The sequence below is a fragment of the Canis lupus genome, chromosome 8 (genome assembly GCF_048164855.1).
Source record: "Canis lupus baileyi chromosome 8, mCanLup2.hap1, whole genome shotgun sequence".
Taxonomy (NCBI): domain Eukaryota; kingdom Metazoa; phylum Chordata; class Mammalia; order Carnivora; family Canidae; genus Canis; species Canis lupus.
Genome location: NC_132845.1, coordinates 15361259 through 15385611, shown reverse-complemented (window position 1 = coordinate 15385611; position 24353 = coordinate 15361259). Strand labels below are relative to the sequence as shown.

At 33.6% G+C, this 24353-nt stretch overlaps 1 protein-coding gene across 6 annotated transcripts in view; it reads left to right on the top strand.

The window, feature by feature from the left end:
- The window catches only part of COL24A1 (collagen type XXIV alpha 1 chain), a 387541-nt gene that overhangs the window by 286601 nt on the left and 76587 nt on the right, over positions 1-24353 (top strand). For 5 of the 6 annotated variants that reach the window (XM_072834343.1, XM_072834338.1, XM_072834341.1 and 2 more), the window contains 6 exons: positions 6192-6245; positions 8054-8161; positions 11718-11771; positions 12028-12081; positions 12738-12794; positions 22314-22367. In XM_072834343.1, coding sequence (XP_072690444.1) covers positions 6192-6245; positions 8054-8161; positions 11718-11771; positions 12028-12081; positions 12738-12794; positions 22314-22367 — 381 coding nt within the window. The remainder of the gene's footprint in view (positions 1-6191; positions 6246-8053; positions 8162-11717; positions 11772-12027; positions 12082-12737; positions 12795-22313; positions 22368-24353) is intronic. The other variant, XM_072834342.1, reaches the window with a different exon arrangement.

Here is a 24353-nt window from a genome sequence, read left to right as displayed (position 1 = left end):
AAAAAACAAGAACCATATGATCCTCTCAATAAGATGCAGAGAAAGCATTTGACAAAATACAGCATCCATTCTTAATCAAAACTCTTCAGAGTGTAGGGATAGAGGGAACATTCCTCAGCATCTTAAAAGCCATCTACAAAAAGCCCACGGCAAATATCATTCTCAGTGGGGAAACACTGGGAGCCTTTCCCCTAAGATCAGAAACATGACAGGGAATGTCCACCCTCACCACTGCTATTCAACATAGTACTAGAACTCCTAGCCTCACCAATCAGACAACAAAAAGAAATAAAAGGCATTCAAATTGGCCAAGAAAAAGTCAAACTCTCCCTCTTCGCAGATGACATGATACTGTACATAGAAAACCCAAAAGACTCCACTCCAAGATTGTTAGAACTCACACAGTAATTCAGCAGTGTGGCAGGATACAAAATCAATGCCCAGAAACCAGTGGCATTTCTATACACTAACAATGAGACTGAAGAATGAGAAATTAAGGAATCAATCCCATTTATAATTGCACCCAAAAGCATAAGATACCTAGGAATAAGCCTAACAAAGAGGTTAAGGATCTATATCCTAAAAATTACAGAACACTTCTGGAAGAAATTGAGGAAGACACAAAGAGATGGAAAAATATTCCATGCTCATGGAATGGAAGAATTAACATTGTGAAAATGTTTATGCTACCCACGGCAATTTACACCTTCAATACAATTCCTATCAAAATACCATGGGCTTTCTTCAGAGGGTTGGAACAAATCATCTTAAGATTTGCATGGAATCAGAAGACCCCGAATAGCCAGGGTAATATAGGGGGAAAAAGAAAACCAGAGCCAGGGGCATCACAATGCCGGATTTCACGTTGTACTACAAAGCTGTGATCCTCAATACAATGTGGTACTGGCACAAAAACAGACACACAGATCAATGGAACAGAATAGAGAACCCAGAAATGGGCCCTCAACTTTCTGGTCGACTAATATTCGACAAAGCAGGAAAGACTATCCACTGGAAAAAGGACAGTCTCTTCAATAAATGGTGCTAGGGAAATTGGACAGCCACATGCAGAAGAGTGAAACTGGACCATTCTCTTATACCATACACAAAGATAAACTCAAAATGGATGAAAGATCTAAATGTGAGACAAAAATCCATCAAAATCTTCTAGGAGAACACAGGCAACACCCTTTTTGAACTTGGCCACAGCAACTTCTGCAAGATACATCTATGAAGGCAAGGAAAACAAAAGCAAAAATGAACTATTGAGACCTAATCAAGATAAAATGCTTCTGCACAGCCAAAGAAACAGTCAACAAAACTAAAAGACAACCTACAGAATGGGAGAAGATATTTGCAAATGACGTATCAGATAAAGGGCTAGTATCCAAGATCTATAAAGAACTTCTTAAACTCAACAGCAAAGAAGCAAACAATCCAATCATGAAATGGGCAAAAGACATAACAAATTTCACAGAGGAAGACGTAGATATGGCCAACAAGCACATGAGAAAATGCTCCGCATCACTTGCCATCAGGGAAATACAAATCAAAACCGCAATAAGATACCACCTCACACCAGTGAGACTGGTGAAAATTAACAAGACAGGAAAACAACAAATGTTGGAGAGGATGTGGAGAAAAGGGAACCCTCTTGCACCGTTGGTGGGAATGTGAGCTGGTACAGCCACTCTGGAAAACTGTGTGAAGGTTCCTCATAGAGTTAAAAATAGACCTGCCCTACGACCCAGCAATTGCACTGCTGGGGATTTACCCTAAAGATAGGGATGCAGTGAAACGCCGGGACACCTGCACCCCGATGTTTATAGCAGCAATGTCTACAATAGCCAAACTGTGGAAGGAGCCTCAGTGCCCATCGACAGATGAATGGATAAAGAAGATGTGGTCTATGTATACACTGGAATATTATTCAGCCATTAGAAAAGACAAATACCCACCATTTGCTTCAAGGTGGATGGAACTGGAGAGTATTATGCTGAGTGAAGTAAGTCAATCGGAGAAGAACAAATATTATATGGTTTTATTCATTCAGGAATGTAAAAAATAGCGAAGGGGATTCAAGGGGAAAGGAGAGAAAATGAATGGGAAATATCAGAGAGGGTGACGGAATATGAGAGACTCCTAACTCTGGGAAACGAACAAAGGGTAGTGGAAGGGGAGGTGGGCGGGGGGATGGGGGACTGGGTGATGGGCACTGAGGGGGGCACTTGACGGGATGAGCACTGGGTGATATACTGTATGCTGGCAAATTGAACTCCAATATAAAAATATACAAAAAAAAGAATTAAAAGTTTAAGTCACATATTTATGAATTAAACAAAGAAATAATATAATCTCAATGAAATAAAAGCATTTGTAAAAATTAAATATCCATATTGATTATCATACTTAATGGTGAAGCTTCAAAGAAATGGGCAAAGATCACCACTATTCACTATTTCTATTCAACATTTACTCAAAGACCTAGCCACTACAGTAAAATAAGTGAAATAATCTACAGATAAATTATTAGAAATGATGAAATTTTAGCAAGATGCTAAATATAAGAATATACAAAGAAGATTGCATTCATCTTCACAAGCAACAAGCAGTTAGGAAACTGAGGAGGGCACTTGATGGGATGAGCACTAGGTGTTATACTATATGTTGGCAAATCGAACTTCAATTAAAAAAAAGGAAAAAAAACTTTAAAAAGTACTATTTACAACACAGCAACAAAATTAAGTAGGTAGGAATAAATCTAACAATAGGTTGGCACAATTTTTTTTGAAAAAAATATGTTTATTAACAAAGACCTAAATAAATGGAGAAATATTTTATATTCATGAATAGGAGGATTCAATATCAAAAAAGTATCAACTCTCCCCTAAATTAGTCTATAAATTCAGTACAATGTTAGTCAAAATCCCGAGAAGAATTTTTTATAGGACCTGATTGATGAAAAGTTATTTTAAAAAGAATGTGGAAGAACAAAGAGTCAATATCAAGACTGTTTTCAAGAACAGGTTGTGGGGGGGTGGGAATACAGTGGTATGTGGAAGGGAGAACTTGCCCTACCCAATATCATAACTTATTATTTAATCCAGAGTAATTTAGTAAGTCACGCCTACTCACAGGGAGACTGAGAGACCAGTGGAAATAGAAGATATCCTAGACTCAGATCTCAGGATATTTTGAAACTTGACGTTTGATAAATTGATTATAGATTGCAGATCAGTAAGGAAAAGATGAAATATTCAATAAATGGTTTTGTTACAGTTGGTTATCCAAATTGAAAGCAAAATAAAACCGCTCCTTCCACCAGTGTACACACAGACAAAAGAATGAAATTCCACGTGAAAACCTAACTGTGAAAATCAAATTTTTAAATAGGAAAACTTTTATGAGAACATGTCATGACCTCCTGGAGGGAGAGGAGAAGAATCTCCTAAACACTGAAAGAAATAAGAAAATATAGATGAATATGACTATGTTAAAATTGCAAACTTGTATTAATCAAAAGTTATGTTAAAGTGAGAAAATAAGCTGTTGCCTGAGAGAAGAGATCTGTATTACATAGAATGAACAAAATATTCACATCAGGAATATGTATTAAAAACTTCTATGTATAACTCAGGTAAGGACAGCTCAGGAGAATACTGGACAGAAGGTAAGAGCCAGAGATTCACATAAAGATGTCAAATAACCGTATGAGGAGATAATCATTCTTCCTTAGTAATCAGAAATATCCAAATTGAAAACAATGTGTCATTTCCACAATGAGATAGATTGAAGTCTGATAGTACTAAGTATTACAGAAGATTTGGAGTAATTGATCGTAGACATTGCAGTGGAAATATAGATTGACAAAACTACTTTGGAGAACAATTGGACAGTATCTTGTATACTTGAGGATGCATATGCCCTATAATTCAGCAATCTAACTTCAGAGGCTGTACTTTAAAAAAAAAAAAAAACTTTTGACATGGCACATAGAGGGATGCACAAAGTATTTATTGCAGCATTATCTATATGAGAGAGAAAAAACCCACAACAAAAATTCATCAGTAGGAAAGTGGTTAAATAAGTTGTGATATAAGAAGATGAAATCCTGTAGCATTAAAAACAGAAAGTGAACAGATTAAAGACATTAATTTCAAAACCAAATGTGTTAAAGTTTTGAAAGAATACATAAAGTGTGCTTATTTAAAGTTTGAATGCAAAAAAAATAAAGTTTGAATGCAAAATAACCATATATTGCAAACAGTGAAATTATAAAGAAATGCATGGGAATGATAATAAACAAATTAGGGGCAGTGTTTGCACCAGAGTAAGGAGAGAGGGTGACCTGTTTGGAAAGGTATGTGTAAAGGGACTTCAATTATATGCATATATATATTGCTTCTTTTTCTTCAAGTCGGTGGTGGGTACATGGGTGTTTATTGTACCTTCTAACATCCTTTGATATATATATATATATAGTAGAACTAACACTGAGTTAAGTGCTTCGGTAAAAATCCAGTTCTTCTAAACCTTTACATGTATTATCTCGTTTAATCTTAGTAACCCTTTGAAAGGGTATTATTTTACTTCTTTCATATAATGGAAAGCTGAGGCCTTTAGAAGTTGAATAATCTACCTATGGTCATATTGTTGTAAGGTGACAGAGCCAGAATATGAAATGAGCAATGTGACTTTTAAAAGTTCACACCGTTAACCGCTAATGAAGGTTAATCTGCCTCTTTTTTAAAACTCTGCATTAACCACAAAGAAATCTCAGGTTAGTGCAACTATCATTTCAACCTCTGGATGCAGCTAGAACTACAGCAATAGAACTTAACCATTTTGGCTTCTAAATTCACTGCCTTTCTGAGGCTAGAAGAGTGTTTGCTCAGGAGCATAGGGCATGAGTCACTTCCTTAGGTATCTGTTTATTCGTTCAACAAATATTTATCAAGAGCCTACATAGCACAGTGGTAAGCCACAATTTATTTCTTGTCTACATCATTTTTACAGTTTGCCAAGGTTTGGGACACAAATTTGAGATTTCCATTTTCATGTCCAACTAATGCAAGGAGTGCTATGATTAATTATTACCCATTTTAGAACTTGCATCCTGGCTTACCGTGCATATCATTTAGGCCTAATTATTGTTGACCTGAAAATTCACATGGCATCTAAAATATTTTAGCCAATTTTTACTTTAAAAAGTGTGTATTAGAAATTTCGGTCTACTTTGTCTAAACAAAATACAAATTTGAAATGAAAATATTGTTTTAAACAGTTTAATATGACTACCTCCGTTTTTCTCTGTGCATTTCTCTCTTTTTTTCCCACAGAACAAAGAAAGTCTCCTTAATCTACTCCAATAAGATTTTGAGATTCTTGACCATGTTTTAGATACATTTTATAATCCTATACATTCAACAAAATATTGAATCCACAGTAAAGCTTATAGAACTGCTAAAATGGATGCACTGGGTTTACTTTAATTACATTCTCAGTAATTAAAATGGTTACACTGAAACCAAATAATTTTTTTTCTATAGTAAAGAACAGTTTAATTTTACCTATCTTGGCCAGATTATATATGTAAACTACTCACTACTAACAGCTAGAACTCTAAATCATCATGACTTAAACAATTATACAGCGGTGCCTGGGTGGCTCAGTTGGTTGAGTGTGGGACTCTATGTTTTGGCTCAGGTCATGATCTCAGAGTCGTGAGATGAAGCACTCCTGGAGCTGGGCACTTAGCACAGAGTCCACTTGAGATTCTCTCTCCTTCTTCCCCTCCCCCACTCGTGTGTGTGCTCATGCTCTCTATCTAAAACAAATAAATAAAATCTTTAGAAATAAATAAATAGGGGCACCTGGGTGGCTCAGTGGTTGAGCATCTGCCTTTGGCTCAGGTTGTAATCTTGGGGTCGTGGGATCGAGTCCTGCATCAGGCTCCCCATAGGGATCCTGCTTCTCCGTCTGCCTATGTCTCTGCCTCTTTCTTGTGTTTCTCATGAATAATTAAATAAAATCTTTTTTAAAATAATAAATAAATAAATATACAAACAATATTATTGGAAAGTAATCCTCATTTTTACATAATGTTCAATTCAGTGATTATGTGATATAAGTATTGAAACACTCTAGTCCTTCCTTAACAGTTTATTTTCTTTTTTAAATTGTATATCCAGGGACCTGAAGGAATTGTGGGAAGTCCAGGACAAAGAGGTCGTCCAGGGAAAAAGGTAATTTTTTTTACATCTTTTATGGTTGTTGCTTTGTTTTGTTTTGTTTACTTTTTTTTTCCATCTTTTTATGGTACATCTTTCTTCTGATATGCCCCAAGCTTAATAGGATGATGTGTTGTTTTCATTTGCACTAGACATAAAATAATAAAGAACTATGAATTTGGTTTTAAAAAGCATGTTTGTATAAATTAATGTTTAACTCTACTTCAGAGTACCCATCACCTTAAATTATTTAAAGGCAAATTTCCTACTTTGTAGTTTCTATAAAGATCTTTGCTTTTCCTTCTCCTATTTGCCAAAAATTCTTTAGTAGAATATGGGCAGGAAAAGAGAAAAAAGGAAAATACTATACCATTTGTGCTATTTATTTAACAACTTTAGTAAAATGTTTAGTGGAAAGGAATATGATTAGAATTGTTTTGGGTTTATTATTACTATGTTTATCTAAATTGAAAAGGTTAATGATTGATTTTATCTTTCTCATATATTGACTAAGAAACACAAATCAAGAATGTGGTTGATTTGTTTCCTTTATATTTTACTAAGAATGGCATATTTATAATATTCTAGACTGTTAAAATGAAAAATTCATCTTTGTATGGCAGTCAATAATTTGTTCAAGTATTGGTGAGACATAGAAATGATTTTCTTAATTCTCCTATAATAGTTCTGAATATATTACTAGATTTAGCTTCAAATCATACCATATCTGGTTCCAGAAATCCAATTTTACTGCTTCTACTAATATATACCCACTCCATCTTTGTCATAATGTAGAGACAATATAAGTGAGAATAAAAGGTAAAGAAAAATGAAGCAAATTTTAGTGGCCATTTTTTTTAGTTTCAAGTTTTTATTTAAATTCTAGTTAGTTAACATATAGTGTAATATTTGTTTCAGGAGTAAAATTCAGTGATTCATCACTTACATATTTAGTAGCTGTGCTTGCCCATGAAAATAACCCCACTATTAAAGTCTCTTTATCATACATAATGCTATATCTAAAATAATATTTTATTTTATGTTATTATACTGTTATTATACTGTCCCACAGAAATGGGACAGTATGAGTCCTTACAAAATCCTGCACCCCTGGGAGTTATTTTGAATACCAAAAACTTCCTGTGATCACAGTCTAGTCTTCCTTTGTATTTACTTGATTATCAATAACAGAACAGATTGGTTCCCACTTTCAGAAAATGAATTATAGCACTTAAAGTTGAATGAAAGCAGCTGTATTTTGGTGGCAGAGAATGATAGTCAGCTTGATGGGAAACAGAGGGTAACTAGTTTTTAGAAGGATGTAAAATGATATTAAAATATTATCGATTTTAAAAATGTTATGGATTTTTAAAGACTCCAAACCAATAAGGGATGAATTTGAATATACAGAACCATACAGTGGAAACTTTTTGCATTAAATAGATCTTTGTGGCATTGACGTTCTCTATAGAAACAGGCCTCTCATAGGACCTATATTTTCTCGTGATAACAAGAAATACATGCATGCATGCAAACATACATACATAACAAATTTCAAAATAAGAAACTTGGTTATTTTTAACTCAACATGAACACCAGATCTACCTGCTTGCTTTGCCAAAACTATTTTTTTAATGTTCTTTCCCTAAATTATTTTTAGTTATATCTTTAGGATAACATAGATGGTTATGGTATGTTATTATTGTCAGTGATGATGCTCACAGAATATCCTCTGGGGTCATTCAGGTATATGATATAGTTAATTCATCTAAGTGAAAATTTGTTTTTTTCTCACTTTTCTCTCTTGCTAATGACATCCACAGGGTGACAAAGGACAAATAGGGCCCACAGGAGAAATTGGAAACAGAGGTGCTCCTGGACAAATTGGGGAAAGTGGTCCTAAGGGTGCCAGAGGAACTAGAGGTGCTGTGGTTAGTATTTGATTTGTTTCCAGACCTGAGTTCACTGTGGATGGAAAAGAAATGTATCCATGTCCTTAAAGTTTCATCCCTTGATTAATTTTACAGAGAAAGCAATAGTTCCATTGAAAATAATCTACCTCCATGGGCTGTGGAGAATTGTAAGCATTCCACAGTACTTAAATGGCTTAGTGGTTTCTGGACATGGAAAAGGGAAAGGGGAAAAAAACTCAAAATGGAAATAAAATATGAAATGAAGTTTTTTAAAAAATCAAATTATAACTCCTCACCTAAGAAAGTTTATATGCCTTGCACTTATAATTTAATATCTATATAAAACTATACTTTTGGGATTGGCAAATTGCTTTGAAAATTAGGTTTATTTAAAAATGAGTTTTCGTTATAAGCTTGGACTCCACATGCTTATCTAGAGTTTTTTTTTTTTTTTACCTAACCAGCTGTGATCAATATCCGTAACATCGAATATTTAATCTTTTGCATGAACTTTATATGATGTTGGAAACAAGGGCAGCATAATACTTCTGAACCTATAATAGCAAAATTTTATCGCTAAAATATTTGGAGCTGTTCAGAAAGTCCCAGCATGAGAGATGCAGAATATTTGAGATATAGTGTTTAGTGTTTTCACTGTTTCATAAGCTTGTATGCATGTATATTTCCTCCTCTTCTTTAAAAGTCACAGATGCGGGATCCCTGGGTGGCTCAGTGGTTTAGCGCCTGCCTTTGGCCCAGGGCGCGATCCTGGAGACCCGGGATCGAATCCCACGTCGGGCTCCTGGTGCATGGAGCATGCTTCTCCCTCTGCCTGTGTCTCTGCCTCTCTCTCTCTTTGTGCCTATCATAAATAAAAAAAAAAAAAAAAAAAAAGTCACAGATGCTAGGCTTTTCACCAAGGCCTTCTTGAGAGCATTGCATAATCCGTCTGCTAAGAAAAGTTTGTCTCTGGCTCATGTTACATATTCATCTTACTACTTCAGGTCTTTCTTACTTTCTTTTATTTAAATTATTAATATGTTTCTGCTTTTGGTTTATATGTTTAAAAACTTTATGCAATGTGATTAATTTTTAATAAACATGAGAACTAATTGAGAGTCTTGCCATCAAAGTAGGCTCCTACTTTGGATTTTGTCTAAAAAGAATATTTACTTTTTAAACATTGATACATATCTAACTTTTCCAAAAGGTTTCATTAAATTCACACTCCCACCACCAATACTTCATATTAACCCTTTTGATATTTGGCAATCTGATAAATGAAAAAGTGCATCTCATTTTCTTTCTATTTACATTTCCCTAATTACAATTAAGTAATTTGAATATTTTTTGGAAATTACCATTTATTTATTTATTTCTTCCTTTCTCTTTACGATTTTATTTATTTATTCATGAGAGAGGCAGAGAGGCAGAGGGAGAGCAGGCTCCATGTTACATATTCATGCTCCTGCAGGGAGCCTAATGCAGGACTCGATCCCAGGACCCCAGGATCATGCCCTGAGCTGAAGGCAGACACTCAACTGCTGAGCCATCCAGGCATCCCTGGAATTGCCTTTTCATGTGCACTTTACATGAGTTATATTAGGTTGTTGTCTTTTTCTTATTGACTTGCAATAACACCTTAACATATTTTAGGTAATGTATTTTGTTAAAGATGTTATAAAATATATTACAAATAGATTTCCCTTGCTATCATTTATCTTTTAATATTATTTGTGATATCTTTTGCTGGACAGAGGGTTAATTATGTAGTCCAATTTTTCAGGTTTTTACATTACAGTTCTAGGTTTATTTCTTCATTAGAAATGCCTTTCCTACCTAAAGTATACAAAAATACTCTTCCATATCCTTCTTCTAATACTTTTATAGCTTTATTTTCACCCCTATCAAGTTTATTTTTTGATATGAAATAAATTATAAAGAACTGATTTTTCTCTTTTCTAAATTGATATTCAGTGGTTTCAAAATCATTTAATAAATAGTCAATCTGTTTCCCACTTTTCTGAAATTCCACCCTTACCATAAATGAAACTCTCAAATATTTATTGGCCTGTTTTCATTCTCTCTGTTTTCTTCTATCAATCTGTTAGTCTATCCGTAGGTCCAATACCATACTATTTAAATTATTATACTATTATAGTATTTTTTGAGACCTGTAAGAGCAAGTACTCCATAATTCATTTCTCTAAAAAGTTCAGCTCTTACTATAATTCTCTCTTCCATGTGAACTTTGAAATCAGCTCTTCAGTTTCCTTTAATATTGACTCTTTCTGTATAGAAGCAATATATGTCTTTCTATTTGCTTATATCTTCTTATACATCCTTTAATAAAGTTTTGTTATTTCCTTCATTCTGTTCTTACCTATATCTTTTTAGGTTTATTGTTAGTTTCTTATGGATTTTATGATTTATAATGCAGTCCTTTTTTCCATTAGATCTTTTCTTTGATGCTGTTTAAGACATTTAGTTTTATATTTTTACTTTATATCCACTTTAATGATAGGTGTTCTCATGGGTTCTTTGGGTAAATTATCATATTTAGAACTTCTGGTTAGTCTGATATTTGGTTAGGCATATACCTAGTCTGTGCCTTAATTTTCTTATTTCCTATTTAGTTTCAAACTCAAATAGGAGAGTTGATGTGGAAACTTTCTGATAGTATGAAAGATAAGACATTTTTAGGATTTTTAGTTTTGCTCTTTTCAATTGTCTGAGTCACATTTTCAGTACTTTAGGGGCATTTACTAATTAGCCCTTAATTTATATAGTATCCTCATCTGCAAAATATTGATAAGAAAAGCAATAGGGTGATTATTGCACATAAATTGTCGACCATCTCTATTTTTAACACTTTTAACTAGAGCTGAAACTGTTCATCAGAGCATCTGAAGCTATCAGGTACCTGGATAGCTCAGTCAGTTAAGCGTCTGCCTTTGGCTCAGGTGATAATCTCAGGGTCCTGGGATCCAGTCCTGTATCAGGTTCCCTGCTCAATGGGGAATCTGCTTCTCCTTTTTCTCTGCCCCTTCCTTCTGCCCGTGTTCTCTCTCTTTCCCTCTCTTTCACTCACTCTTGCTGTCAAATAAATAAATAAAATCTTTAAAAAAAAAAAGCATCTGAATTATCAATAAATATGTTCTCCTTGATCCCATAGTGACAATATCAAAAACTATCAGGCTGTATCCTAATATTTAGTGATGCACGTCTACCATAAACTTTGACAGATGCAATCTACATTGCCAAGAGTTTACTAGAAAAATATAGGATTCTAGCAACTGAAAATATTTTTCTTAAATTAAGAATATTCATACCAGGCATAGACTACAGAAACATTTTTTGGGGTGGATTTTGTGGTTCAGAAGAAAAATAAGACAAAAGTTAGAAATTTTTGTTCTCCCATTTCAGACTAGGTAAAACATTATACCTAAAAAAAGTCTAAATTTTAAATAATAAGAGTACTAAATAAATAAATAAATAAATAAACAAATAAATAATAAGAGTAATGATTTAAACAGTTGTCTATTTTCTCTCTAATATTTACTTTGTATTTTAGGGACATTTAGGATTGATTGGACCTGATGGAGAACCAGGAATTCCAGGATATAGGGTAATCATTTCTAATTGGAAATTTTAAATATGTATTTACATGAAAGTGATTTTATAAAGATGTCATACCAATTATGCAAATCAAAATAAAATCTCACTGATAAACTCTTCTAATATATTTAGACCTCAACCCCCTAGAGAATAAATCTTATTTTTCTTTCAGAATAGTGCAATATCTAATAGTATGGCCTTGGTGGTATTAGGTGGAATATGGACAAATGATATGTAGAATGTCTACTTACTTGTCCTTTTGTTAGGGTCATCAGGGTCAACCAGGACTTCCTGGGTTGCCAGGACCTAAAGGAGAAAAGGTATGTGTGTATATTGACTTTTCAATCCTAAAGTTAAATATTAAATACTTATGTTCTTTCTGAAAGTATGCATGGAAACATTTTCAAAGAATAAAAGAAATACTTTTCAACTTGAGAAGTATTATAAATTCTAGAAGATAAATAACAAGAGACAAAAATGTAAATAAGTCATCAAAATGTCTTTGATTGGATTGGTTGTTTCAAGATATTCATGAAATAATACATGCTAAAGCACTTTGCAATCTGTAAAGCTTTGTGAAAGTAAAATTAATTACCTACTGAAAGCAATTATGAGACTATAGATTAAATGACTAATATATTTATAGTAAAATATTTTATAGGTTAAGAATAACTATAAGAGGACTCCTGTAGATTTGCAATATCATTGGAAAACTGAAATTTTGAGCAAATTCCTAAACTGCTTTTTATGTAATTTAAGCAGATTGACACTTCTTAGAACCTATAGGAATCACAATTGTAGAAAATATCCTATGCTAAGTTTTGTAGGTAAAAGCTTTCCATTTAGATAAGATAAATATTGTATATTTCATAACATATTAGACAATAATAGCCTGTGTATTTCAAAGGTAATTTTATTAATTTGATTTTGTTTTAAATTATTATCTTCAAAAAAAAAATTATTATCTTCATTATAGGGTTATCCAGGAGAAGATAGCACAGTACTAGGACCACCTGGGCCTCGAGGTGAACCAGTAGGTCTTTTTCTAAAATTATTTTGATGTTTCAAGATAAAATATATATAATAAATTTACAGCACCAATCACATCTTTTCAAGGAGTTTTGTTAGTTTCATAACATGATTTTATAGGCATGTACTATTTATAGTTATATAAACTAAATGTGAAATTTATTTATATCCAGGTTAAGATCCTTAGCATGATACATAGTTTAATACAATGAATTTCCAAATCTAATTTTCAGCATTAAATGTATTATAACAACTTTTTGCAGATATTATCAAAAACTATATACCTTAGACAGTTTAAGACAGATGTTTCTTTAATTATCAAATTCAGATTTATTTCTTTTTTTTTTTTTTTTTAATTTTTATTTATTTATGATAGTCACAGAGAGAGAGAGAGAAAGGCAGAGACACAGGCAGAGGGAGAAGCAGGCTCCATGCACCGGGAGCCTGACGTGGGATTCGATCCCGGGTCTCCAGGATCGCGCCCTGGGCCAAAGGCAGGCGCTAAACCACTGCGCCACCCAGGGATCCCCAGATTTATTTCTAAGTGTTAAAAAAATCTGATCTGTATACTTTTTTATAGTAATCTACATAGTTATCAAATGATTTTAAAACTTATCTAGCCAGCTATTATAACCAATACTCTTTAAAGATCACTGACCTGTTCTCCTAATTCAGCATTTTAAGAGCTATGAACACCATTTTGAAAAGTAGCTATTGTAGTTTTGATTATCCGAATAACCACCTTTATGTTCATGATTGACTAAAACAATCTTAAAGGACATTTGTAAATTAAATAGGTAGAACAAAAGTGTTCAGTTCATAAAAATAAATGTAATTGGTTAAATTTTCCATTTTCCATATAATTTTTTTTATAAAAAAAAAAATCCTAAAGCAGAAGAATCACATTTTGTAGTCTTTTCTGATATTTTGATCTGTCTCTTTGGAAATGTTTGAAAGTTATCTTTTGTTTTAGAAATAGGAAGGATTTTGGAATTATTCTGATTAAATTAAGCCATCTCATACAGAGGAATACTTATCTATAAGAATATATAAGATATATAAGATTTTTATCAAATATGCTCTAGTCTCTCTAAAGCTCTGGGGGAGAAAATATGGAAATAATGCAAAAACTTTGCCAAGATTAAACAATGTCACTGAAATGTAATAAATATCTTAAAAGTCTAATATAAAAAGCATCATTTTATCTGGTAGACATAAGACAGGTATGAAACTTAAACCAAGAACATTCTAAATCATTAAAGCAGAGTCGGAGATTATTGTCTTAAATTATGTGAAATACCTTTATTCACATAGGAATAAGTTAAAATTTATCAATTAGTGATCCATTATCAATTTTATGGTTTTGCCAAACATTTCAATTTGAGTTTCTTTTCAGACAGTAGGTCTCATATGCAAAAATTGCTTTCTCATATATCATAAAAATATATGAAAATTTTTAACAGTTTAAAATCATACCAAAGATTTTATATTAGGTATGTCTTGAAAAAGTTAAAAGTGTAAATTTATTAGTTAGGTACTACATGAAGGATTAAAATAAATAAATACAATTTTATTAGGTTAATTTATATTCCTGAACAAAAGTTCAGGAATGCCTGGGTGCTCAGTTGGTTAAGTGTCCCAACTCTTGATTTTGGCTCGAGCCATTATCTCAAGGTCATGAGATCAAGCCCCACTGTCAGGCTTCTGCCTCAGTGGAGAGTTTACTTCTCTCCCTCTCCCTCTGCCTCCTTCTTCCCCCTCCCCTGCCTACTCATGCATGCTCTTTCTCTCTTTCTCTCTCAGACTCAAAATAAATAAATAAATAAATCTTTTTTAAAAATTAAAAATCCATAGATTAAGGAATAAACAGTGGAATTTTTGATAATGGTAAAGTAGGATTAGCTATTAGATGCTTTAAAAAAAAAAACTTTTTTTATTGAGAGAGAGAAAGAGAGTAGGAGAAGGGCAGCAGCAAAGGGAGAGAAAATCTCAAGTGCAGTGAAGGGTTGAGTGCAGAGCCCCACACGGGGCTGAGTCTCATGACCCTGTAGTTGTGACCTGAGCCAAAATCAAGAGTCAGACACTGAAACAACTGAGTAACCTAGATGCCCCAGCTATTAAATACTTTTAAAAAGAACATTAAACAGTGTCTTCCAAAGTAGCTCCCAGCCTGCCACACCAGCAGATATCCTTAGCCAGGACTGGCATTCTCCAAAGTAGCTCCTGTCCCAACACACCAAACAAGTGGCTTTAGCCTGGACCAGCATCCCTCCAATGTGGCTCCTGACAAGGACAAAGGGCAAGGCCCACCCATTCAGTATGCCTGGAAATATGGAAATAATTCAGGTCAAATTCAGTTTGACCTCACAACCAGCCATACCAGGCACTGCCCTACCCACACCAATATGCCCCCAGCAATGTGGCCAATCATTGCAGCCATCTGGGCCAGGGGCAGCACTGCTCACCAGCATGGAAGCAACAGCTGTGGCCAAGCCACAACAGGAGGGCACAGACAGCCTACACCAGGCACCCCTCGAGTACCTTGTTCTAGTGACTGGGGGGGAATGTGCTTCTTAGGCCCAAACAACACCTTACATATGAGATCACTCCATCAAGACCATGAGACATAGCTGATCTACTTAATACATAGAAACAAACACAGTAAGTCAGGCCTAACAAAGAGACAGAGGAATATGTTCCAAAAAAACAAGATAAAGCATCAGAAAAAGAACCAAATTACAGAGATAAGCAATTTGCCCATAAAGGATTCAAAGTAGTGATCATAAAGATGCTCACCAAACTCGAGAGAATAGATGAACAGTGAGAACTTCAACAAAGAGATAGAAAGTATTAAAAAGATCCAATAAGAATTGAAGAATACAATAACTGCAATGAAAAAATACACTAGATGGAATAATGGCAGATTAAAGGATACAGACAGATCAGTAATCTGGAAAAACAAGGTAGTAGAAGTCATCCAAACTGAATACCAAAAAGAAAAAAAGGTTTAAGAAAAGAAGATAGTTTGAGGCCTCTGGGAAAATATTAAGCATATAATATAAGTCTTATAAAATAAACTTTAATAAATAGAGTGTAACAAGACAAAAGGAAGAAATAATAGATGAAAACATCCCTGAACTGGGGAAGGAAACCAACATCCAGCTGCAAGATGCAAAGAGAGCTCCAAAAAAGATGAACCCAAAGAGATCCACACCAACAGAAAATAAAGATGTCAAAAATTAAATATAAAGAGAGAATCTTAAAACAGCAAGAGTAAAGCAACTGGTTACATACTCAGTAACACCCATAAGGTCATCAGCTGATATTTCAGCAGAAACTTTGCAGGCCAGAGAGGAGTGGCCTGATATACTCAAAGTGCTGAAAGAAAAAAATCTGGCCAAGAATACACTCCCTGGCAAGATTATCATAGAGAATTAAGAGATAAGGAGTTTCCTAGACAAATGAAAATTAATGGATTTCATCACCTCTAAACTGGACTTCTGAGAAAGGCTAAAGGGACTTCTTTAAGTGGAAAAGAAAACACCATAACTAAAGATTTAAAAATTATTAAAGAAAAAGTCTCACTGGTATAAGCAAACATATAGTAAAGAGAGCATATCCACCATTTATAAAGCTGGTGGGAAACTTAAAAGACAACAGTAGTAAAAACAGTGCACCTGGGTGGTTCAGTCAGTTAAGCATCTGACTCTTGATTTTGGCTCAAGTCATGATCTCAGGATTGCAAGTTCAAGCCCTATACTGGGCTTCATGTTGGATGTGGAGCTTGCTTAAGATTATTTCTCTCCTTTCTCCCTCTGCCCTTCCCCTCTCTTAAAAAATAGTAAAAGCAACTATAACCACAATAATTAACTAAGGGATACACAAAATAAAAATATGTAAATTATGACAACAAATACACAAAACGTGGGGAGAGGAGAATAAAATTGTTGGACTTTTAGAATGTGTTTGAACTTAAATGACTATCAACTTAAAATAGACTACTCTGTACATAGGGCATTGATATGAAACTCATGGAAACCACAAACCATAAGCCTATGATAGATTCACAAAAAATAAAGAGAAAGAAATCCAAATGTACCACTAAAGAAAACCATCAAATCACAAGGGAAGAGAGCAAGAGAAGAACAGAAAAGAACTGCAAACATAACCAGAAAACAATTAACAAAATGGCAATAAGTATATACCTACCAATGATTACTTTAAATGTAAGTGGACAAATGCTCCAATCAAAAGACTGAGTGGATAAGAAAACCCATCGATGTGCTGCCTATAAGATACTCACTTCATACCTAAAAACACACATGGATTGAAAGTGAAAGAATGGAAAAGAAATATTCCATTCAAATGGAAATGAAAAATACCTGGATAGCGTACTCATATTAGATAAAATAGACTTTAAAACAAAGACTGTAAGAAGACATAAGAAAGGGCATTACATAATGATAAAAGGATCAATTCAACTAGAGAATATAATAATTGTAAATACCTATGCACCAAACCTTGTAGCACCTAAATTTATAAAGCAAATATTAATAGACATAATGGGAGAAATCTACAGTAATGCAATAATAGGGCACTTTAATACTCTACTTACATATATGGATGGATCATTTAGACAGAAAGTCAATAAGGAAATAGTTGCCTTAAATAACACGTTGGACCAGAGGGACCTAATGGATATATACAGAACATTCCATTCAAAAACAGCAGAAAAGAAAAGGGGCACCTGGGTGGCTCAGTCAGTTGGTTGTCAGCCTTTGGCTGAGGTTACGATCCCAGCATCAGCATCCTGGGATTGAGCCCCATGTTGGGCTTTCTGCTCAATGGGGAACCCGTTTCTCCCTCTCATTCTGCCTACTTGTGCTCACTCGCTCTGTCAAATAAAGTCTTAAAAAAAAAAAAAAAACAGAATGCTCATTCTTCTTAAGTGCACACGGAACATTCTCTAGGTTAGATCACATGTTGGGCCAGAGAGCAAGTCTTAATAAAGTTTAGAAGGCTAAAATCATATCAAGCATCTTTTCTGATTACAATGGTATACAACTAGAGATAAATATCAAGAAAAAAACTGGAAAAGCACACAGGCACATGGAAGCTAAACGACATGCTACTAACCAAACAAGGAGTAAATGAAGAAATTAAAGAGAAAATTAAAAAAAAAATACCTGAAGCCAAATGAAAATAAAAACAGCATCCTCCATCTAATACAAAGTTATATGCCAACAAATTGGGCAACCTAGAAGAAATGTATCAATTCCTAAACATGTATAATCTTCCAAGACTAAATCAAGAAGGAATGGAAATTTGAACATATTGATTACTGGTAATGAAAATAAATCAGCAATCAAAATCTCCCAATAAACCAATGTCTGGGACCAGATGGCTTCACAGATAAATTCTATCAAATTATTTATTTTTTTAATATTTTATTTATTTATTCATGAGAGACACAGAGAGAGAGAGAGAGGCAGAGACACAGGCAGAGGGAGAAGTAGACTCCAACAGGGAGCCCAATGCAGGACTCAATCCCAGGTCTTCAGGACATGCCCTGGGCTGAAGGCGGCACTAAACCACTGAGCCACCCGGGCTGCCCTCTATCAAATATTTAAAGAAGCATTAATACCTATACTTCTCAAACTATTCCAGAAAAATTAGAGGAAGGAATGCTTTCAAATTCATTCTATGAGGTTAGCATTATCCTGATACCAAAACCAGATAAAGACAGTACAAAAAAAATTACAAGCCAATATCATAGATAAACATAGACCATAGATTCAAGAATATAGATGCAAAACTCCTCAACAAAATATGAGCAAACAAACTCTGGGAAATGAACTAGGGGTGGTAGAAGGGGAGAAGGGCGGGAGGTGGGAGTGAATGGGTGACGGGCACCAGGGGTTATTCTGTATGTTAGTAAATTGAACACCAATAAAAAATAAATTAAAAAAAAAAAAAAGAGGTAAATGTGGGACGCCTCTGTGGCTCAGTGGTTGAGCATCTGCCTTTGGCTCGGGGCATGATCCTGGAGTCCCGGGATCGAGTCCCCCATCGGGGTCCCTGCATGGGGCCTGCTTCTCCCTCTGCCTGTGTGTCTCTGCCTCTCTCTGTCTCTCATGAATAAATAAATAAATCTTTTTTTTTAAATAAATAAAATCTTAAAAAAAACAAAAACAAAAAAAAAAACAAAATATGAGCAAACAGAATTCGGCAATACATTAAAAGGATCATATACCACAATCAAGTAAGATTTACTTCAGAAATACAAGGATGGTTCAGTATTTCAAATCAATCAATTTGATACACACATTAACAAAATAAAGGATAAAAATCATGATTCTTTCAATAGATGCAGAAAAAGCATTTGACAAAATTCAACATCCACTTATGATGAAAACTCTCAATAAATATCTTAACATAAGTTAGGCTATATTTGAGAAGCACACAACAAACATCATACTGAATGGTGAAAAGCTGAAAGCTCTTCCTGTAAGATAAGGAACAATAGTACTATGCTTACTCTCACCATTTGTATTCACAGTACTAGAAATACTAACCATAGCAAGCAGAGAAAAAAAGAAAGAAAAGACATCCCCATTGGTAAGACAGAAGTAAAATTGTCAATATTTACAAATGACACTATACTATAAATGGAAAATAAAGATTTCATCAAAAAACTATTACAATTACTAAATTAACTGAGTAAAATTTCAGGTTAAAAAATTAATATGCAGTAATCTGTTGCTTTTCTATGCAATAATAACAAATTATCAGAAAGAGAAATTAAGAGATACCTGGGTGGCTCAGTGGTTGAGCACCTGCCTTCAGCCCAGGACATGATCCTGGAGTCCCAGTATTGAATCCCACATTGGCTCCCTGCATGGAGCCTGCTTCTCTCTCTGCCTATGTCTCTTCCTCTCTCTCTGCGTGTCTCTCATGAATAAATAAACAAATAAAATCTTTTTTTTAAAAAAAAGAGAGAAATTAAGAAAACAATCCCATTTACAATTGAACCAAAAATAATAAAATCTCTAGAAATAAGTTTAACCAAGGAGGTGAAAGACCTATATTCTCAAAACTATAAGACATTGATGAAAGAAATTAAAATGACAAAAATAAATGGAAAGATATACCATGTTCATGAGTTAGAAGAATCAATATTAAGATGTTCATACTATCCAAAGCAGCCTATAGATTCAATATAATTCCTAGCAAAATTTCAATAGGATTTTTCACAAAACTAGAACAAATTATCCTAAAATTTGTATGGAATGAGAAGACCCTGAATAGCCAAAACAACCTTGAGAAAGAAGAACAAAGCTGCAGATATCATGCTGCTTGATTCAAACAGTACTTACTACAAAGGTGTGGTTATCAAAACATTATGGTACTGGCACAAAAATAGATACATAGATCAATGAACAGAATAGAGAGCCCAGAAATAAATATATACTTCTATGATCAATTAGTCTTGACTAATGAAGCAAGAATATACAATGGGGAAAGGATAGTTTTTTCAATAAATAATGTTGAGGAAAACTGGACAGCTACATGCAAAAGAATGAAATTGGACCTTTTTTTTCCAATACATGCAAAAAAACACACAAAATGAATTAAAGGCCTAAACATTAAGACCTGAAATCCTAAAACTTCCAAGAGAAAACAGGTGTAAGTTCTTGCATATCAGTCTTAGCAATATTTTTTTGGATATGTCTCCTCAGGCAAAGACATCAAAAGCGAAAATAAGCAATTGGGATTACATCAAACTAAAAAGCTTTAAAAAAAAAAAAAAAAAAAAAAGCTTTTTCACAGTAAAGGAAACCATCAAAAAATCCAAAAAAGCAACCCTCTAAATGAGAGAAGATATTTGCAAATGATATATCCAATAAGGGATTAATATCCAAAACATATAAAGAACTCAAATAAAACAATATGATTTTTTAAAAAATGAGTAAAGGGGAATGCCTGGGTGACTCAGCAGTTGAGTGTCTGCATTCAGCTCAGGGCATGATCCCGGGTCTGGGGATCGAGTCCCACATCAGGCTCCACCCGGGGAGGCTGCTTCTCTCTCTATCTGTGTCTCTGCCTATGTGCCTCTCATGAATAAATAAATCTTTTAAAAAAATTTTAAATATAAATAAAAATAGATAAAGGATCAGAATAGATATTTTTCCAAAGAAGACATATAGAAGGCCAATAGACACATGAAAAGATGTTCAACATCACTAACCAAGGAAATGCAAATCAAAACCACAATGAGATTTAATCTCACACTTGTCAGAATGGCTGGTATCAAAAATAACAACAAAGAAGAAATAACAGATGTTGGCAAGGATGTGGGAAAAAAAAGGAACCCTCATGAACTGTTGTAGGAATGTAAATTGGTGTAGCCACTATCTAAAACAGTATGGAGATTCCTCAAAAAATTAAAAATTAAAAATATTGTATGATCCAGCTCTTTGACTTATTGGTGTATATCTGAAGAAAATTAAAAAATATAATTTAAAAAGATACATACACCTAAATGTTCATTGTAGCATTATTTACAATAGCCAAGATATGGAACAATCTAAGTGTTCACTGAGATGAATGGGTAAAATGATGGTTATACACACACACACACACACACACACACACACACATACAATATGATATTACTCAGCCATAAAAAGGAATGAAATCTCTTCTTTGTGACAACATAGGTGCACCTAGCGGGCATTATGCTAAGTGAAATAAGTTAGAGACAGATAATACTGAATGATTTTACTTATATGTGGAGTCTAGAAGAAAAAAAACAAACAAACAGATTCATAAATTCACAGAACAAACTGTCCAAGGAGGATGAGATAGGGAGGTGGGAAAAATAGGTGAAGGGGATTAAGTGGTACAAACTTTCAGCGATAAAATAAACAAGTCATGGGATGGAAAGTACGGCATAGTGAATATAGTCAATAATATAACTACATATGGTGACAGATGGTGACCAGACTTATTCTAGTGATCATTTCATAATGTGTATAAATGTCAAATCGCTACATTGCATGCCTGAACTAATATAATATCATATGTCAACTATACTTCAAAAAATACATAAATAATGTACTAAATATAATATTTTAATTAATGGAATTAATTATGTGGCTGAATGATCCAGATTAAATTTTTTTCTATCATTTTAACATTAAGTAGAAATGCAGGTTATTTTGCCAATGTCCCTAATATACTTTATTCATCTGAAAATTCATATTGTTTAAAGTGGACTTCATTTCTTCGATATTTTTCCTAGCAGAATCATTATAAGATTCTCTTTAAATAACTCCATGCTTATGATGCTCTTGGTACTACTGAAATTCAATCTTTGGAAATTATTTAGTGGAACTAAGCAAATTATTATACATTTGGTTTCATATTTTTGGAAAAAATATTCCACACTAACTATATTATCTGTATTTACAAATACTTAGATCCAGCTGTGAAACATTATTTTTGCATGTGGTCTCTGTAGGGTATTATCGGGGAACAAGGAGAGAGAGGAGAGCCTGGAGAAGAGGGCTATAAGGTAATTAGAGCAAATTTAATATTTTGCTTCTAAATTGAATTAGTATTCTTTGTGATTTTGTTTGGTTTCAAATAAAAATAAGCATCACTGAGTTATTAGTAATATCTTGTGGTATTAGAACAAGCATAGCTCTTTGTACTTTCTGTTCCAACTTTCTAGAATCATCTTCATCTCCTCTCATTGCTGCTTTTTTCTCATCATTCAGATGTCAGCTGAAATGTTACTTCCTGAAAGACCTTCTCTCACTGCCCTTTCTATCCATCATTTAATATCATATTTTAATGCTACCTGTATTATCTTACTACTTTTTTGGTACATTTTTCTTTGTTTATTGTCTATTTTCCTCTACCAAAAAGTAAGATCCATGAAAACAAGACTCTTTGGCTTTTTTTTTTTTCTTATCATTATACCCCTAATTTCTAGAACATAATATTCCTGGTGTATAGTAGGAATTCATTAAAGAGTCGTCAAATGGGTGGATGAATGTCATTATATTCTCAAGCCTTCTGTCAATTCTTTTCCATTGTTAGAAGGATTTTATGAGAAGAGCTTCATCAGCCAAAATTATATTAGACCATGTGTAGAATTCACTGTATTATTTTTTATTAGCACATTTGTGTTTCGGATATTCTGTATTCTTGCCTCATGTCCTCTTCCTGTTTACAGTGTCTGTAGCTAAACAAAATGGTCATCTGCTAACTCACTTCCTATAGCTTCTATTATGTTCCTTTGCTCACAATATTCTGTGTCTACTCACAGTATTATTTTATCTTTATTTACATAAATCCTATCTATCCTTTATAATCTAGTTCAAACTCCTTTTTTCCCAACTCACCCTAACAGGAATCTTTCCCTATTCTGTAGTCCTATATTTATTATTTACAGAAGTCATTCAACAGAAATATTTTACCCTCTTCTGTTGTGGATATTTTTGCTAATTATTTGTAATGTGCAGAAGTATCTCAGCTCTCCAATTTGAATATGATTTCTCTCTTCTACAATGTTTGTTCTGAGCTTTGTACATAATAGTATACAATATGCATATAAACATAATTCATATTTAATAATGAATTGATTGGTTATTTGATCCAATATATTCCTCCCATAAAATTTCAGTAATCATATCTGAAATGAAGATTTAAATAGCTAGATTGAATAAATAAGCTTGTAGGTAGATAATTATCATTAATAAATTGATTTTTTCAAGTCTGAAATCTGAAAAATCAGCTTTTACTCCCTAAAATTCTCCTTGAAACAAATGTTGAAGGTAGCTCTAAATGATTGTAATAGTTGTGGTGGTCATCTTGCATTTCTTCTATTTTTAGAGAAACATTTTAAAACATCATATATATATATTCCGTTTCAAATTTATATAACATTTGTGTCTATATGTGTTTCTAAATCCAGGGAATCCACTGTATTTATTCAAAATTAGGTTTCCTTTGGATTGAGAAGCCAACCCACTGCTTCCAGAATAATTTGAGAAGCATCTTAAAGTTCTTAGTTTTTGCTGTGCATACCTTCACACATTCTCAGGAAAATTGGGTTCTTGCAATATCTTCTTTTGGTCTCTACAACTACAAAACATTTGGTAGCTAAACCAGCAAATTTACTGCCAAACAAACAGGTAACTATTCTTTTGAAAGAAGAAAAGAATCTCTTCATCTGGCTAGGAGAAGAAAAACTCTGCCTGCCTTATTCTTTATAGACACGCCTTACTCAGAAATCCTTCATCAGAGAACTTCTTCATAGGCCCACTGTGGGATCTATTTCTCCTTCCTCATTCCACAAATACTGGTGAAGTTTTCAGTTGTGGATATTTCATGAATTAGTTTGACCCACATCTTCCCTTGTGTCTTATTCTATCCTATGTTCTTAGATTTTAGAGGTCATTTTTATCATTTGTTGCTGGTTTTATTCTAAACAAGCCATCTTAAGCCAGACAGCCACAATAGTTTTATTGCTTAGATATCTGAAAGCCATGAA